The sequence below is a fragment of the Bombus impatiens genome, unplaced genomic scaffold, assembly GCF_000188095.3.
Source record: "Bombus impatiens unplaced genomic scaffold, BIMP_2.2 scf_0637, whole genome shotgun sequence".
Taxonomy (NCBI): Eukaryota; Metazoa; Arthropoda; class Insecta; order Hymenoptera; family Apidae; genus Bombus; species Bombus impatiens.
This window is the reverse complement of record NT_177056.1, coordinates 1264919-1282847: the sequence shown is the minus strand read 5'-3', so window position 1 is coordinate 1282847 and position 17929 is coordinate 1264919. Positions and strand designations below refer to the sequence as shown.

The window sequence follows — 17929 nt, the reverse complement described above, 5'->3', positions numbered from 1 at the left end:
GATCGAACGTGCAGTGGCTACAAGCAGAATTTTTATGCGCATAGTTAGTCTCCCATCAAGCGTTTTTCCTCTTATTTGTTCTGATTTTTATACAAATTTAACATTCAAGATACAAAGTCGCAATATCTGTTACATTTTTCTAATTTATTTAATTTATTACAATTGGATCGGACTAATTGGTGTGTAAATGAAATAATAACGATGTATAGTGTAATAATGATATCGTAAAGATACTATAATAGCATTCAGTGATATAAATGTTAATTTTTGTAGCCACTATATACGCAGAATCGAAAAATAACATCCGATTTCGATGGCTGAACATTGAAAGGTGATTCGCGTAAATTTCAAAGGTTTCAGGATTATTAAACAGAAATTTCGCAGAGTTTATGGGAATATGTGCTGTATTTTTGGAATTTCCGACACGATCTGCGTAATAAATGCTTTCGCAGATGGCACGGATTTAATATCAAAGCTCTTTCGAATTATTCTAACCTAGTTCTCAATTTTTCGTGTAAATTCCACTGATGCAATTTTTCTTTTTGCTTTTGGTTATTTTATTCTATGCTCTCGAATGAATTTTAGATTTTATGAACTTTTTCGTACCGCAATTTCGATGTTGTGGAAAGCTGTGACAAGGTTGCTGTTGAAATCGCTTGAATTTCGGCAAAATATCGTCGAGTTTCGTAAAATTGTACAAAGTTTTTCAAAAGTTAATCACGTCGTCTTTAAAACAGCGCACAAGTTGTTATAATTGCGCGCAGCTCTGAATATCTCGTTGAAATTGCGCAATATCTGACACAATTTCGTCAATTTTCGCACAAATCGAGGAAAACGAAGCGTGCGCGTGCGCGCAAACATTTGGCACGGTGCTGTAAAATTTTCTAGCTATTTCTGTGAATTTCTATAAATTTTTACAAAATTTTAAGAAGATCCTCAAAGTTCTAGAAAATTTGTAATTTTTATAAAACTCGACAAATTTCTGCAAAACATTCAGACATTTCATATCTTTACGAAATTCTACGGATTCCTATAAAATTTTAAGTAATTTCGCAAAATCCCGCCAACTTTTCTACTTCCATAAAATTCTAAGAATTTCGGCAAAATGTCCCGAAATTCTACGTAATTTCAGAAAGTCGTGGCAAGGTAATCAAACTTCAGGCAGATATTGCCAAATTCCGTGAAAATCTTCCACTATTTCATCCAGTTTCGTGCAATTACAGCCGACTTTTGCCTGACATTCCAAGAAGTCCACGAAAATTCTGTGTCATCTGCGTTAAAGCATTCCAACGGGCTCGATCTCGATTGATCGTCGGAACGCGGATACGAGTCCTGGTGCTTTATGGTCGCACGACTGGTTAGACCGGGTCGTCAATTGCGACCGAAATTAATCGACGGCCATGGAATCCGTGTACATCGGTGAAAATGTCGTAACGTAGCTGTCGACTGCATCAGGTTTGATACGTAGCGAAATTCGCTTGGCCACTCGGTATAATTACGCTTTGCGGCTCTTTCTCTGAGATTTCCTGCTTCGTGGATCAAATATAATTCGCGGCTAGTCCTTTCGAGCAAGAAATTCATTTTTCTTCGAAATTTCCGTAACTTTCGTGAGGATTTTTCATCCAGCAGCCTCTTCGAGAAGCCGTTTAACGAATCTTTTCGAAATTCTTGTTTCCACGAGCCTTTCGATGAATTTTTCACAGTTTGTTCATTTCTTCCGATAAATATCTTGCGATTTCGACGTTCATTTTCCGATTAACTTCAAATTTGTTTAACATAATAATAGCAGTCCGGTCGCGCTACTGTGCTAATGAAATTTCAAAACGTTTTACGCAACGCAGAAAATATGGACATAATCGTTGTCCATGTGTAACTGTTCAAATGTTGTTGTACGGTGAAATTCAGGTATCGCGCGTCACACAGTAGGTCATGAAAATAAATGAGAGGAGCAGAGATGTACCGGGTTATTGAATGCTATTGGGTTATTAAATTACCGCTGTTGATGAATGGGAAAGGGGAATTTTATTAGATTGCGAAATCGTGCGACAGAGTTGCTGATTTAAGCGAGTATCTTTGGTTAAATTGCCGAATTAATTACGATCGAGTATAGATAAACGAAGAATTAAACGGACCGAGTGTCACAAAATCTGCATGTATGTTAAACTCGTTCATTTTTTTTATTGCCAAGGACGAAACTCGAAAATTTAATATATTTGATAATGATATCTCGAGTTTCATTTATGAGCAGAGAGAGAGAGAGAGAGAGAGAGAGAGAGAGAGAGAGAGAGATAATTGCCGACGAGCGAAAATGATTTCAGGAAAAGTTTTATCGAGATTGGTGGATAAACAAGAGGGAAGTTGGTTGTGAATTATTTTTGATTGGCGCAAGTGGAAAAATATATTCGTACCGTGCACTTTTCGGTAGCTCGAATTTATCATGATAAAGCAAAATTACGTTGGCGTACTGACCAGAAAAGCACGCGTGTTAAACTACAAAAAGCAATGAAAAATTCGTGTAGAATCGTGCTCGTTTGTCAATGTTGCCCTGATTCTCGGTTTCCTTAGCAATATATGAACAATACATACGATTTCTTTCTCTTTCTTAGCAGTAGACGAAAAACGTTTCGTCACCGGCCTAATTTTCATTGCAACGATCGATATTTTTCGAGTGTTCAAGAAACGTATAAGTTTAATTGCAAAGTGAATTCTAAAATAACGCCGAAATCAAAGAGAAATACAATTTCTTTCGAATGATATCTTTTTCACGAGAAATAATTATTTGTCTCTCTTGCCTCGTAAACAGAGGGAAAAATAAGAAAGACAACGGACGTAGGAGACAGGTTGGATTTTAGATATTTCAGGAGAACACTAGCTTCGATCCAATACACGAAGTTTCACGGCGAAGATGGTGATGAAATTGGTATAGGAACAGGTTTCAGTATCTCGAAGCATTATCAGCCTGTGTTCAGAGCACTCTTGCGGTACTCCAATCCCCCTAATCTCTGGCTCCCCTATCAGATTTATCGTGCGTTAGGCGAGTCGTTTATCGGTCGACCGTGGCGTCAAGTTAACGACAACGTCGTGTTTCGTCACTGTTCCCAGCTTGAATGTTCTCACGACTGACCATAGTTCGTCGTTAAGTTGATTCGTGAGTCATCTCGCTTAACGGCGAAGTTACAATTTTTCTTAATTAATTAAGTGTTTGAACGAGTGTTCCAATGAAGTTTCAAACGAACTTCTCGACCGGTTTCTTCCGTCTATTCAGTTGCAGTTTTGTGTAATTTATCGACTTTGAATCTTTCTCGCTCAGCTTTATGTTAAGCGGAACGTTTATTAAAATTGCGATTGAATTTTCCAACGAGGTTTTCGAATAACCTGCTTTCTCGGTCTAAGTTCCATTGAATTCCTCAGTGAACGTCGAATCTTCGCCATAGTCTTCGGATAAATTGCAGATTGGTGTTTTTGTTTCAGTCGTTGGCGAATCGTGGCTTGAAAATTCCGTCGAATTTCGCGGCACAATTTTACAAAATTCTAGAAATTTCGCGAAATTCCGCGAGATTGCTACGAATTAAGGAAAATTCCGCGGAATTTATGGAAATTCGATGAAATTCTTCTAATTCTACCTGATTTATCGCGCGTCCCTTATTTCTCTTTACAAAATTCCAAGAAATCCTCCCACGAATTTTCCACCAAATTTTTCCTCCCAATCGTTTCCCCAGCAAATATTTCCGCGGAAGTAACGAGTTGATCGATGGATCCATTTTGTAAGTTCGCGATGGCTGATACGAGCCATTGAATCGGATTAAAGGATAATCGAACTGTCGAAACTTTGGCACTGCTTCTCTGGTGTTTAAACGGAAAACGCCGATACGCAAGTTTGACCTAATTTTCTATAACAAAATGTCTGTGTCTGCTCGACGAGAGACGGCAAAGTGAGAAAGATGATGTAAGAGAAGCTTATGGTTTCAACTACGGACGGTCTAAGCGAAGACTCGAAACGAGACTTTCGATAGGTTTGCGCTATTCGATTTGAAATTAACTCGAGGAAAGATCGAACGTTTCCGCAAATTTATTTCGTGATATTAGATACGATGTTAGAGTAAATTATTGTAATATCGTTATATTATTAAATTATTAGTATTCTATTATTAGTATATATTTTTTCAGTATATAGCGTTTTAATGGTAATTTAATCTAGCAAGGAAGAAATTTGGCATTTTTTCAAATTTCTTGCACAATCGTCTGATATCTTAGCTACACGGACGAGTGAAACGTTATCAGAATGGTTAAGGTTGAGAGCTGATATCGGCAAGATTTCGGCGCGTGCACGTTTATCGTGCCTTGGGATACTTGAAGTTTGTATTTAAAAGACAGATTTCGTATTATTTTGCCAGATAAAAATTGTGAAATTACGAATTAATTCGCTTTTTTTTCTGGACTCGATATTCGACGAGAAAAAATTTGTAATTTGGAAACTGTGAAAATTTAAGAATTAGCCAGTTTGATGATTCAACAACTTAATCATTTATTAGCGAGATCATTGGAAATGTCGCAATAATTATGCCTGCTCTTGGATCATTGTACATTTTCTATATACTTGATTTTTCATGATATTTCAATTTTCTTTCGCGAACATAACAAATATTCGAATAATATTCATTCAAGTGTCATTTGTGGATAATGAGAATTCTATGTTAGATAAATTTTCGAAGCTCTGGCTGGCCGCGAAATACTAATAGATCATGCTCATTATGTAATTCTAGTTGGCGGCGATATAACTTCACAAAGCACCTGACCCACTGTTGCTTCCTACTACATACTTGTTGGCAATTCTTGAGTAAATATCCGAGAAAATATTGCTTCCGTTTCTCGAATTAGAATTTTACCTAATTTCTGAATTTCATTAGCTCTTCGCTAATTTAGAAACGACAACATTTTCTTTACTATATTTCCTACATATTTTTTTGCGACCACGATAATTAAATAATCATTTACACATGGAATTTGCTTTGCTATACTCGCTATTCATTTTTCTATCGATACCAATAACTATACTTGAGCGAATATTTTTAATAATCCCTATATCTATTGCAAGAATAAAATTAATTTTATCGGTCATCGTAACGTCAGTGAAAATATATTGCAAAATTCAAGAACACATCGTCGATGCATACCAATTGACACAAAATTACACGGCAAATTTCTTTTCGTTAAACCTATTTTACACTAGTTAACAAAAAAAAAGACAATTGAAGAGCCATTTAATTCATTGAAATTCGTTCAATTCGTTTCGTTGATTGAAAAGAAAAAAGAAAGAAAACTGGACGCAGAAGTACCATTATGAGTGTCGTGTATCTTTGAATAATCGGAAATAGATTTAAACGCGTTTGTACGTCGATATCGAACGATCGTGAAAAATAGTCTGAGAAGATTCCTCTTGAATTACGTCAATAGTGAGAAAGGTCAGCCTTCTCTTGTTCTCTCCCTGGTTTCCCTTGGATGCGGAAAGAAACGCGTTACGAGATGATTTTGTAATCGATCGAACCGTAGCGGAAGCCTCGATTCCTTTTTACTGGCGATCCAGCAACCGGCTCCTCGAGGACAGCCGATTGCGTTACGAATTCCTTACGTAAAGAATTTCGTGGACAATCCTTGAAGCGTATTAACACGGTTTTTTATTCCATTCCGAATTTTATCAGTCGTGTACTTACGTGCTACTTAATTTTCGCCGCGAATAACTTGATTTATTCAATTCGAGTTTTTGGAGAGTCGTCACTTTCTTAGTAATCATGATATTCAGTGATGGAAATACGATAATATTTACGTCATCAATTACCGATACTCACGGAATTCTTTTGCACGAGAAAATAGACGAAGGAGGACAAAAGGAGAGAGAATTTTTAGAAAAAATCGGTGACGATGTACGGACAGATATAACGAAAGGTTGGCGAGTTATCTTTGTGGAGGAAATCGACAGATTTATTGGACGAAAGGTGAATGCATTTTTGCTGACTGAGCAATTTCGGCTATTTTGATGGATAGCTTTAAAAAACCGAAGGAAAATAGAAGACGATTTTGGGGGAAATCGATAACTTCTATGGAGGAATAAATGTAAATAAATATTTGTGAGAAAAAAAAGCTGATAGAAATTAATGGATTGTAAAGGTTCGATGAAAATAGATTTGTTTGCAGTAACTGGAGATTGGAACTGTTTGATAAATAGTTGAGAAGAAGGAAAAATAAACAACGGACTAAAGACAATAGAAAAATGCAAAAACGATGTTGTTTTAGTTTCCATTATTTCGTTTGAGAAGACTTGTAATCTTCAGACCGTGAAATCAGAATTGTTTAAAAAAACGACGTTTCTTATGTATTTCTACAAAACATATCTGTTTTCCGAGTAAGATTGACGGATATTAATTGAACGTCGTGCTGTTGAAACCGATTGAAAAGGCTATTGAAAATTTCCTATTCTTTGATCGTAAACATCACCTTCGATGGAAGTAAAACATTTTCACTTTAATTTACTCGCTTTATCCCGACCTCTTTATAAAAATTCAACGAATTGCTCTTTTCCATTTTCACGTTCTCTCATAAATAAAAGTGAAACGTTTCCACTTTAATTTATTCGCTCTATCTCCACCTCTCCGATTCCCTGAAAATTACCGCGTGTGTAATAATTCGATTAATTACTCCCTTTGATTTTTATGTTCTTTCATAAATTTCAAAAGGCTCGCGCCTGTTCAATCTGTCTGTTGAAAGGGCCACGCGTTTTATCCGTTAGCTGTTCACACCGCGCGAAATTTCCATGAAAATAGACGCGTACAGCACGTATAACACGTACGTACGAATTCACAGGCCACTGAATTAACGGTATCCAACAGAGCTTCGATCATTGAAATCGCTGTATCGTGCAGTTCCATATAGACGATACTATCGAGAAGTTTATCCACAGATTTTTCATAGAAATAACTGCGTATGTGTACAAATATTTATGGAGTTTGCTTTTGTTAACGTGTACTGTTTATAACGATAACTTTTTTATTGTAACAAAATTTCCATTTATTCAGAATCGTCTATTTTTTTTTCCTTTTTTTTCGTTGAAAGAAAAGACGATAGAGATAGCGTCTGAAGCTTCTTAAGGACGTACGAATCGAATGTAAATTAAATTTGCATACGATAAATAAATATACAATAAGTCGAAGAATGAAAATGTTGTTATTCGATGTTAAAAATTCGTTGATCCATCGATCGATGATTCCATGTTTACGCGAGTTCGTTGCTTACGCTGGTTTCTATTCTCGATTTATTTTTTTCCACTCGAAATTCCACTCGAAACTTCTTCGAAAACAAATGCACTGGGTAACATGGTTGAATACCGGTTTTCCCTGGCCATCGGAAGTTAATTTTATCGTATGTGAAACCAGTTGCTGGAATGCGTTGTATATTGTTGTCTGTTTACGTGTACATTTCCGACAGTTTGATAAAAAAGTATCGACCAGCTCGAGACCATCGGCTGTTTAACTTTAGCAGGCTATTGTAGATGAAATTAGGCCTTCGTGCATTATCGAAGAAGCAAGAAATTAATGTTCGTTTCGCAAGCTATTCGCTCGTTATTGTTATACGAACCAGTCGTGCTGTATTTTAAATTCGTTTTGCGAAATTATATCATATATTACGATCACCCGTTGTATTTTCCAATTCCTTTCCAACGAGAGAAATTTTTTAATCGAATAGAATTTTCGGGAATACGAAACTTTATTCAGAAACAATATAAATCTTAGGGAATCTGCTATTTTACAACAACTAACTTGCGATAACTACATTTATGAGAAATTTCAATCTACAGAAACGCTCGCAATTTACATAATGTTTCAATTTTCCACTCGCCACCCCATGTTACCCGGAAAAACTTTACGCCACCCGATTTACATGGAGGAAACAGTACGTAAATGTGAATTTGCGTAAACATCGGCAGTTTAATAAGAACTGTTCGAAGTATAGTGAGTTGGAAGTATACAGGGTGGTTGGTAACTGGTGGTACAAGCGGAAAGGGGATGATTCTACGCGAAAAAAGAAGTCGAAAATATAGAATAACAATTTTTCGTTCGAGGCTTTGTTTTCGAGAAAATCGACTTTGAATTTGGGCTCGGTAGGCGTCCGGTACGTTACAGCGGATCTCACTGTAGATCGTTCTCTCGATGGAAAAATAAAAAAAAAATTTTTTTATTTACCAACTACCAACTACCCTGTATATTCTTGCGCGTTGCAACACACCTTAAACGCGTAAACATCCATAGTCCAACCAGTGATACTTTCTTCCACGTAACAAATACAATATTCCGCATTCTAATGGGATCAAACATAATCAAAGTTTGGTCGAACTATCTGTTCGACTATCTATACGGCGAGGCTCTGTTCCGAATTCGAAATAAGGCAGAACAAAGAAAGTTTGTCCCCTCGTACAATACGAACGCCGCGCGCGATATTTCTCGGCTTCTCCGGTTTCACCGAAACGCGCAGCTCCCGCCGAGAATACGATACTCTTCTGCGTCGTTGTTACACGTCACAAAACTACGGAAGCTTTGACATTCGTTCTAGAATATCAGAGTGGCATTTATGACACGACAAAGTGGAATCTTCTCTTCGATCGTTTCTTTCTTTAAATTGTAAACGTAACTTCGATTTTCTGCTTATTCAACGGTATTTAAATTTATTATCAATTCCACGGATATATCGTAAGGAAGAAAAAACAAATTTCGCTCGATTTAAAAAGGTTTACGTTTCGTTCAAACTTTCATCGTACTTTTAATTTCGTATTTCAATTTCATTTACTGCTTCGTCTTAACTTTTTATTTTCTAAATTCCTCGCAGCAAAGTTTTAAATCACGGTTGGCGCGTCATAATAATTTCTTTGAAACCTTCTTCTGGATGATTTTTTTTCAGGAAGAGTATCATCTCATCGTTAAAATCGACGATTTACAGGGCAGTTTGTTTAACTTAAAAGCTGAAAATTCTTGATTTATCGCGGACAATATGCAAACGTATTTAGTTTTCAAAATTGCTACTTGCATGGCGAAGGACCTTCGTTAAATTTAGGAATCGAAAGCTGGCGAATGACAACGTTTCGATTTAGTATCGTAGCATCGTTTGGCAGATAACGAGACTCTTTGCCAACGAAGCTTTGGATTAATTAGTTTCATTTAGTCAAGCTGTCCCAGTTAGCCCATCAGGCCGCTGCTGCAAAATTGCCTCGTTGTTCGGTAATGAATAAATATTTCGTTCAAAATGATAGAAAAATCTGATAGATATAAATACAGAAGAAAATTAATTTTCATTGCGTCAAATTGATGGAGTTATCGTCGTAACATTGAACGTGTTGAATGAATTGTTTGTAACTTCAACTGTCGTAAAAAATAATAATTCTTAAAGATTTCAGCAATAAATCCCAATTTTCTTTGCATATTTTGAAAATTCTTAAAGTTATCATAGGAGATAAAAATTCCTAAAGCTTTTAAGAAATTTCTGAAGATTTCCAAAGTTCGTCTAGCTCTTCACAAGTATCGTAATATTTACGAATGGATATCAAGTATATACAGGGTGGTTGGTAATGGTGGTAGAAGCGGAAAGGGGGTGATTCTATGTGAAAAAAGAAGTCGAAAATATAGAGTCGAAAATATAGAATAAAAAAATTTTTTTTAATTTTTCCATCGAGAGAACGATCTACAGTGAGATCCATTATAACGTACCGGATGCGTACCGAGCGCAAATTCAAAGTCGATTTTCTCGAAAACAAAGCCTCGAACGAAAAATTTTTATTCTATATTTTCGACCCCTTTTTTCGCGTAGAATCACTCCCTTTCCGTTTGTACCACCAGTCACCAACCACCCTGTATAAGTAAAAGGAGAAGGCAAGAAGAAGGATAACTGGTTCTTTAGAATCGCGATTTGATAGCAAAAAAAAAAAAAAAAAAAAAGAAAAGGAGTCAAACTATCTCTCTCATAAATCATAAATCTGTGGATACAATGAACAAACAATAAAGACGAAAGAGATACGTTGCTTTGCGTATAAGACAGTTTGAGAAAGGCAACTGGTTCGTTGAAAACGCGATTTGATAGCGGCAAAGGGGACTAAATTACCTCGTTTCCATAAAAGTAGAGCGGCCGGATGATTTTCAAATGACGGCAATTTCATCGACAATCTGAAATTCAGACGACACGCAATTTGTAGAAGCGTCGCGGCGCCCGCTCGTCTTTTCAACAGACTGGCTTTTGAAATTCAATCGTTCTAATGAAGTCTCCGCGTGAGTAAACAAAAATTCAAGTTGCTCCTCGTTTGCTACCTCCAGCCCGAATAACAAGAAGATTGAACCTGATTTCGTCTCAGCGTTTGTTCCACCGTTCTTTTCTCTTCCTTCAACTGTTCCGTATTTGATCTTCATTCGATATATCGTTAAATAGAACGATGTTCTGTCTGGTTCGCTATTGTTGCCGAGTTTCGATCGTTACAAGTCGCTGTTTAGGAAACGGTTTAGTTAGTCCTACGGGATTGAAAACCTTTCTTCGTCGTCGTCATGCTGATGATGGGCAAGTTTTAGTCCTGATCGAGCAAGCTTTGGTTTCCAGTCGATTAAAGGAGTTTAGAGGTCAGATAGTTCTTAGTAATTGCAAGAAACGTAGGTGTTTCCATGGTTTGTCTGATGACTATTTTATGGGTTTTGTAGATACAGCGTGGAATGTCCTCGTTAAAAGAAGATTCTGATATCTTTGTTAAAAACATGTTCAGTTCGGCAATTCTGAACAAATGAGTTTTAAACAGTGGAATCTTCTTCGGAAGAGTACACTAAAAAGTGCTTTAGTTTTCTTTAAAAGAGCGAGGAATATGCCTCTGCTAAAAAGTTAGAACGTCACGGTTGCCGTGAGAGTTCATATTTCACTCATATTTAGTTTCAACGAGAATTCCATAGTTAGAAGATTGTCTCAGTTTTCTTTAAAAAAGAAACGCGCCTCTGCTGAGAAGTTAGAGTGCTAGAAGTTAGCGTAACAGCTCATTTCTTACGAATAAACAATCTTAGCTAGGAAGTAGAACTGAAACTTCAATTTCGGTCTTAGTACTCTGGCCAGTAGTTCTATAAGATTTAAAATAACATTGGGGTGCGAAAATAAAAAATGCATGCTGCGACGTTATTAAATCTTTCATACCTTTCGTACCAGGTGTTTCAACATCTTGAGAATTACTACGATTCAGACAATTCAGTGATATCCTCTGTGAGAACCGTGTCTGTGAAAGTGTATAGTCAACCATGAATCGTTAATGACGTGCCAAGTGAATTTAAAAGAACATCTACGAAATAAAAGTTCGATCAACAAGTGCATCACCACACAGGCCTCGCTATAAAGTGTTCTTCGTAGACTTTGCAAAACGAATAATTCCCCATTTGAATAACTAAAAAAGGGAATCGAGAATAGGAACGCATCGAAACAAATGTATATAACACGCTAAACCTTAACCTAACTTCACATGCCAAAACCGACCGTGTCTCTTAATTCAGTCGCAGTAATCAGGCTGTGTGTCTCCTAACGATCCCATAATCGTTTCAACCCACTGTACTTCAAAAACGAAAGCTCCCACAGTTAATGACACCTACGAAGAGCCAAGATTTACATCCATGAGGACGTACATCGCCTAATTATACCACTTCGATCATTTATAACTACTCGCTGAACCGACTGTAAGACTATTTACCACCTGCCATGATCCAAAACGGAAGAGACCAAGCGAGCAACGAGTTGATATGTGGTTGAAGGCGCACAGCAAGAGGATCTAACGATGTCTGGGTCTAGCGGAGGCTTAATGGACTCCCCGACGTCCACTGGCGGCCTAAAAAGATGCGGCGGTGGAATGAGTTCCCCGTCCCTGGCCGGTGGAGGGGTTATAACGATGTCTGCAGGGCTTCCTCGCACTCGATCTGCTTGCGCTCTGCGGATGCGACCGTCCAGGAAGGCTGTGTTCTGGGAACAGTGCCTCGAGTCATCGCCAAAGAGAGACTTGTAAGTGGACGATGATTATCACAGTTGCTAACCTGTCGAATCGAGATCGATGTTTGGATTAGAAGCTTCTAGAGACACTCTAAAGACTTTCTAGAATCTACGTAAATAGCTGTTGATGAGCAGACTGTGGATTCTAAGGACTTTGGAGGGGTGGTTTCTAGAGACCGCGTAAATCGCTGCTGATGAGTAGATTTTTGGTGCTAGGGACTTTCGCAAGACTTCCTAGAGTCGATGATTAGCACAGCTGCTAACCTGTCGAATCGAGATCGATGTTCGGATTAGAAGCTTCTAGAGACACTCTAGAGACTTTCTAGAATCTACGTAAATAGCTGCTGATGAGCAGACTGTGGATTCTAGGGACTTTATGGGGGCTTTCTAGAGACTGCGTAAATCACTGCTGATGAGTAGATTTTTGGTGCTAGGGACTTTCGCGAGACTCCCTAGAGTCGATGTAAATCATCGCTGATGAACCGATTACCGATTTTGACACGTTTATGGTAAATTCGAAGATGCACAACGGTATATCCACATTGTATCGAAGTATACAAAATATAAAAAATATACTACTTAATAGTACGAATATAACTAGTTAAAATTGCGTATCGAGGATTTTAATGCTATTCATACTATTGAATAGTGTAAGCACGACGAAGTTAGGGAAATTGTTCAATATGGTTTGGAAATTTTTGCCACTAATATACCGTTGGGAGATTAGACGTGCTTAGCCTTTGAGATTATGTACGTTAGGAAACTGAGTTTAGAGACTGTAATGGCAGAACTAATATTATTAATTTTCTTGCAGTACACGAGGCATTTAAGCTTTGGAAGGATTTAGCCGATGATGGGCGAAAGAGGATGAGATAAATTATAAATTTGTTGATTATCGAGATTCATTATTCAGTTAGTAGAGTTTAGTTCTCTGAAAGGTTCGGTTGTAGAAAATTCAGCCTATAGATTATCATAAATAGGCTAAAGTGCTTAGTAGGAAGTTTTTTTTCTAGAAATTTAATCTAGGGACTTTGCAAAGTGTAGTCAATTCTAGGAAACTGAACTAGGCAATGTTGTCTATGAATTAATATTACTAATCGAATACTTGACACGAAACGCAATTCAAAATAATCCCTAAGTAGACAAATCTATAGAAATGCTAAAAAAATTACGAAATTGATAGACTTACGATCGATAAAAGCCTGATCGTGTGCAAATGATTCCGTGAATCGAGATTAGGAAGCTCAATCAGAGATTCCAATTGTCTTTTACTTGTTTCTTAACTATCCATAGTAAAGCGAATGTCTCAATGCGAATAAAAGGATTCAAAAAGTCGCAATATGAGACGCAGTTCAAGAAAATTTTTCAAAGAACACTTAGGTAAAGATTCCGAGATATCTATGAGGATTTACTATATTTTCTCGGATCCATTCGTTGATCCAGATTAAGGCACATAGATCGATCAATATCGGAAACGTTTATTTATCGATCATCGAAAGTTAACGTAACAAGCGTGATCGACTTTTCGCAATTAGTTGCTATATAATTCGCATTAACTCGTGGATAACGAGGCACTGATGAACGATCGTTGGAAGACGATTAAGCTTGATCTAATTTTGATCAACGACTCTTGAAGGCTGATTGGATTATAATTGACGCTAATTTTTCATCCAAAATGTTACAAAACGATATTCACGCGAAGTTTACTCGATTAGATAAATCGATAATCCCACGGTGATAAAGATATTCAATTTGGCGCGATCGTAATCGCTGTTATCTTAACAGATGTTTTGGAAAGTACGAGTTAAATGTAATTTTATGGTATAAAACAACACGTTTACATTATGTAAGAAATATCGATTGCGATCAATGTTACTTAGATAGCGCTTTATCGATTTTTCTAATACACAAATTGAATTTCCAACGAAATCGAACTTATTAAAATAATATTTTAATAAATTTTAATGAAAATCATCTTATCGATCAAGGTGTTATTCTTAGATCTTTGAGTTGTATTTTTTCATACTTTTTAAATAACAACATAGTTTTTGGAGAAAAAACACACTCAGGATCGGGTCCAAAATATTCGGAATTACGCAAAAACGGATTGAAATAATTGGCTGATGTTCAAAGAATCGATTCACGAATGCTTACTAGTCGCTCGCTTATCGGACTGATGTATCTGCATAATGAATCAGGCGAATGACTGTCACGTATGATACATAAATCTGCGCGTTGGAAGTAAGCCAGAACCTCATTCAGATTTGCACGATCTTGCCTTTCTAAATCTGTTTCGTTTCCGTTTGTTTGCAAAATAAATAAATTCAAAATATGAAAACAATTTTGTAAATATTTGTACATTGCCTAAATTATCAGTCTTCTACGATATTCTTAGCGCAATAAAATTGATAAATTTCTGCAAAGTCAAATTTTAGTCAATTTCGAATGCATAGCGGCGATCGATGATTTAAACGATTTTACTCGAATACAGTTTAATCTTCGGGAAAGTCTTTCCCTTCATTTGTCCTGAATGAAATGGAAATTGCGACTGATTCGTTGATCACGCTTCCATTAAAACCAGCTTCACCGTGCAATCGAATTATTGTCTTCGATTAATCAAACGCTATCATTCGAAAATGAGATTTTCACCTGCGCAGAATTAAAACCGGCTTGAATTCTTTTATCACTACAACTGTAATTTGAAAGATGAGGACAGTGCGTAATCCAGGTGAAATAATATTCTCATTTTTCACTCTCTTTAGCAGTCGAATATAAGATAACAATTTTTTGAATTAACTTAATTTTTAGAAATATATTTAGAATACTTTTGGGAATTCTATATAATACTTCTGACCGATTCTATTTATATTGACACGATCGTTAAAATATATTTATACATTTATTCTAAAATAATTTATATAATTTATTATGCATACATTTATTTTATTTCGAAAGGAAATTTCGATTTATCTTAAATTAATTACAAAGACGAAGAGAGTTGTACGAAGCTTACGTAACGGAACGGCTTGGCTCGTCCGTCAATCATATCCCAGATTTCCTAGATTCGAATCAGAAAGTAATTTTACCTCGCCGATCTGGTGACACAACATCGACAAATGATACGTTACTCAGAAAGGAAGATAAAAATTGCAATGCGAAGATAGCGATTATCTTTTGCAGAAAAATAATAATAAAGATATTCACGCATGAAGAATACTCTACGTAACGTAATATATATACAGTATTTTTGAAAAAATCGCAATTGCAGTCTGAAGTATTTTTGTGTAACATATATTTAAGAAAAATCTATTTTTCAATTTTTCTCTCTTGATTTTAATTTTTATTTCGAAATTCTTCGAACAAGAATTTCCTACATGGAAAATAAACCGCTGTAAACAGTTTTAATTAGAGATTCACGAGGAAAATGAAGATAGAAAAGACGTTGCGAGCGTCCAAGTGTTGTTCGCTATGAAACATGCCTTTTTGTAGGCTGACCCAGTTGAGATTCTTTTTAAAAAAAAAAAAGATTTTCCTTTTTTTGCTCTTTTTTCGGCACTTTGCTGCTTCCTGCCCTCTCTTGTTTCTCATCGTCCACATTTTTTGTTTCTGGCCTCTTCTTCTATTTCTTTTTTCGAAAATGTGCCCGCCCTCGAAATTGCACTCCTTTCTAAACTTCCAGCGTTTACGGGACAAGTAAAATAAAAATATAAGATGGATGAAAAATGGTTTTGGGCGTGAACAAAGGAGAAATATTTTTTGAAAAGAAAATATCAGAAGAGCTCGATAATATGGATAAATATAATTTATCAGTTTTTAATATCTAAGAAATAGGTTATGTACACCCTTAACAAACCTAAGGCCCCGCCATAAACTCAATCTTATTGAAACCATTAATTCTGCAAATATTTTCGGTTTATAGTCGATACTTGAAAGGTCCTTAGGTTTATTGTTCGCTCTTAGAAATTACGGAACAGCTGGTAATTATACAGGGTGGTTGGTAACTGGTGGTACAAGCTGAAAGGGGGTGATTCTACGCGAAAAAAGAAGTCGAAAATATAGAATAATAATTTTTCATTCGAGGCTTTGTTTTCGAGAAAATCGACTTTGAATTTGCGCTCGGTACGCGTGCGGATCGAGCGATTCGCGGTGTCGATTCTTAGAATCGTAACGGGAATTTACGACTCCCGTTGACGCGCTTCCTCTCGATCGCGTCTCCCCACGATCGGTCGAAAATACAAATACTTTAAGAATTTGATGCACGGTACATATGGATTTTATTTTTAAATATGTCCGTGTATAGCGAAAAATGGACCAAAAATTTATAAACACGCATATATGTATACGTTTCAATTCAAACAGTATCTTCCACTGTAAAAATGTTCGTTCTAAAATTTTCACTGTACAACAACCTTGCAACGTAGGAGTAACCTCCTAACACGAAGAAACCCAAAACCAGTAAATTCGAAAAGTTATAAAACTTGGGGGATACGCAGAGAATATATAGGTACGTGTCACGCACTCTGTTCTGCTGCCCAAATTCACTCTAAGTAGGTGAAATTGACCCCTGAAGATCCGGCTGTAACATTGATAAATTCTCTACCAAACGAGAGTAATAATTAAAAGAAGTAACTTTTGCCTGAGAACTTTTCCCCCATCTCCTACAGGCAGCGAGTTACGACGTGAAATGGGAAAATAGCCGGATCTTCAGGGATGTGTTTCATCCCCTTGGAGGAAATTTGGTCGGCGAAAGAAAATTGCGTAATACATGCCTATATATCCTCTACAAATCCCTAAAGTTTCATAATGTTCGGGGACCTTCCCTCGTAATTAAAAAACAAACTTGCAAAGAGAAACTAGCGAGAATGCAGAGGAAGCTAGATAGAATATTCACAGCGATCTAATCCAACCTAACGTCTGCTAGCTTCTGTCCAGCATTTACAAACATCAAAAATCGTTTCTGTGGTAAAGGCACGACCGGTATTTACCATGCTGAGCAGTCGTGGCACGCGTTGACCCAGAAACTATCCCCTGGTCTCATCAATTTCGCGAGCCTGGCACCGATTCAGCCGCTCGAATCGAATAAATACGGATAAGCCTGGGGATTCTTGCCACGGGTCGAGGCGTTTCTCGTCTACTTTTAATGGCCAGCTTCGAAAAACCCAAACAGCAGGCCGTTTACGTGACGCGATTCCCTTTGTTCGAGGGTGGATTCAGCGAGGCTTGGGCCAAAATCTTACGGATCTCCCGCAGTCTTTAGCAGAGGGATGTTTAGCGGCAACCCAGTTTCTTCTGGATTGCACAGATTGAGTTGATTGATGTTCACGTTGGAATATCTTCTGGTTCGGCTACTTCGACGAGGGGCGCTTTAACACGGAAAAGTTTGTAATCCTGATGAGATTGAGCTTACGTTCTGGGATCAAATGGCGATTGCTGTGGTTATTGGACTGCGGATCCTACGCTGATCTGAAGGGAATCTCTGAATAACGTGGTCAATTGGTTCCTCGTTGTTGTACGTTGTCGAATATACACTGAATGTGCTTACGTGTGTGAATACATTTGGATAACACGATGAAGATAAAAAGATGTTTGAAGATTATTGTATTAGTTTCTGAGGAAAAATTCATCGTTGTTCTACGAATATTTCTGACGATTCTGTAAATCAATTTGAATTTTGATTATTGAAAATCTTTCAAGCACGTGATCCATTAGTTGAGTTACGTGTGTATCCTCATGTTGCACGTTATCGAATACTTTAAATGTTCTTACGCGTGCAAATTTGCTTGTAGAGTATAAAATGACGAAGATAAAAGCGCTTGAAAAATAAAATAGTAGCATTTAAACAACATTTTGTTAAATATTTTAATTGATTCTTACATATCGATTTAGAATT

General features: G+C 36.9%; 1 protein-coding gene across 16 annotated transcripts in view; it reads left to right on the top strand.

Moving 5' to 3' along the window:
• LOC100746626 (cAMP-specific 3',5'-cyclic phosphodiesterase) overlaps positions 1 to 17929 on the top strand; it is a 370153-nt gene that overhangs the window by 299928 nt on the left and 52296 nt on the right. The window contains exon 1 of one of the 16 annotated variants that reach the window (XM_012389107.3): positions 11237 to 12051. The exons of the other annotated variants lie outside the window; for them this stretch is intronic. Within the exon in view, the coding sequence (XP_012244530.1) occupies positions 11831 to 12051 (221 nt within the window). The 5' untranslated portion in view covers positions 11237 to 11830. Of the gene's footprint in view, positions 1 to 11236; positions 12052 to 17929 lie in introns of those variants that run through there. 16 annotated transcript variants of the gene reach the window in all.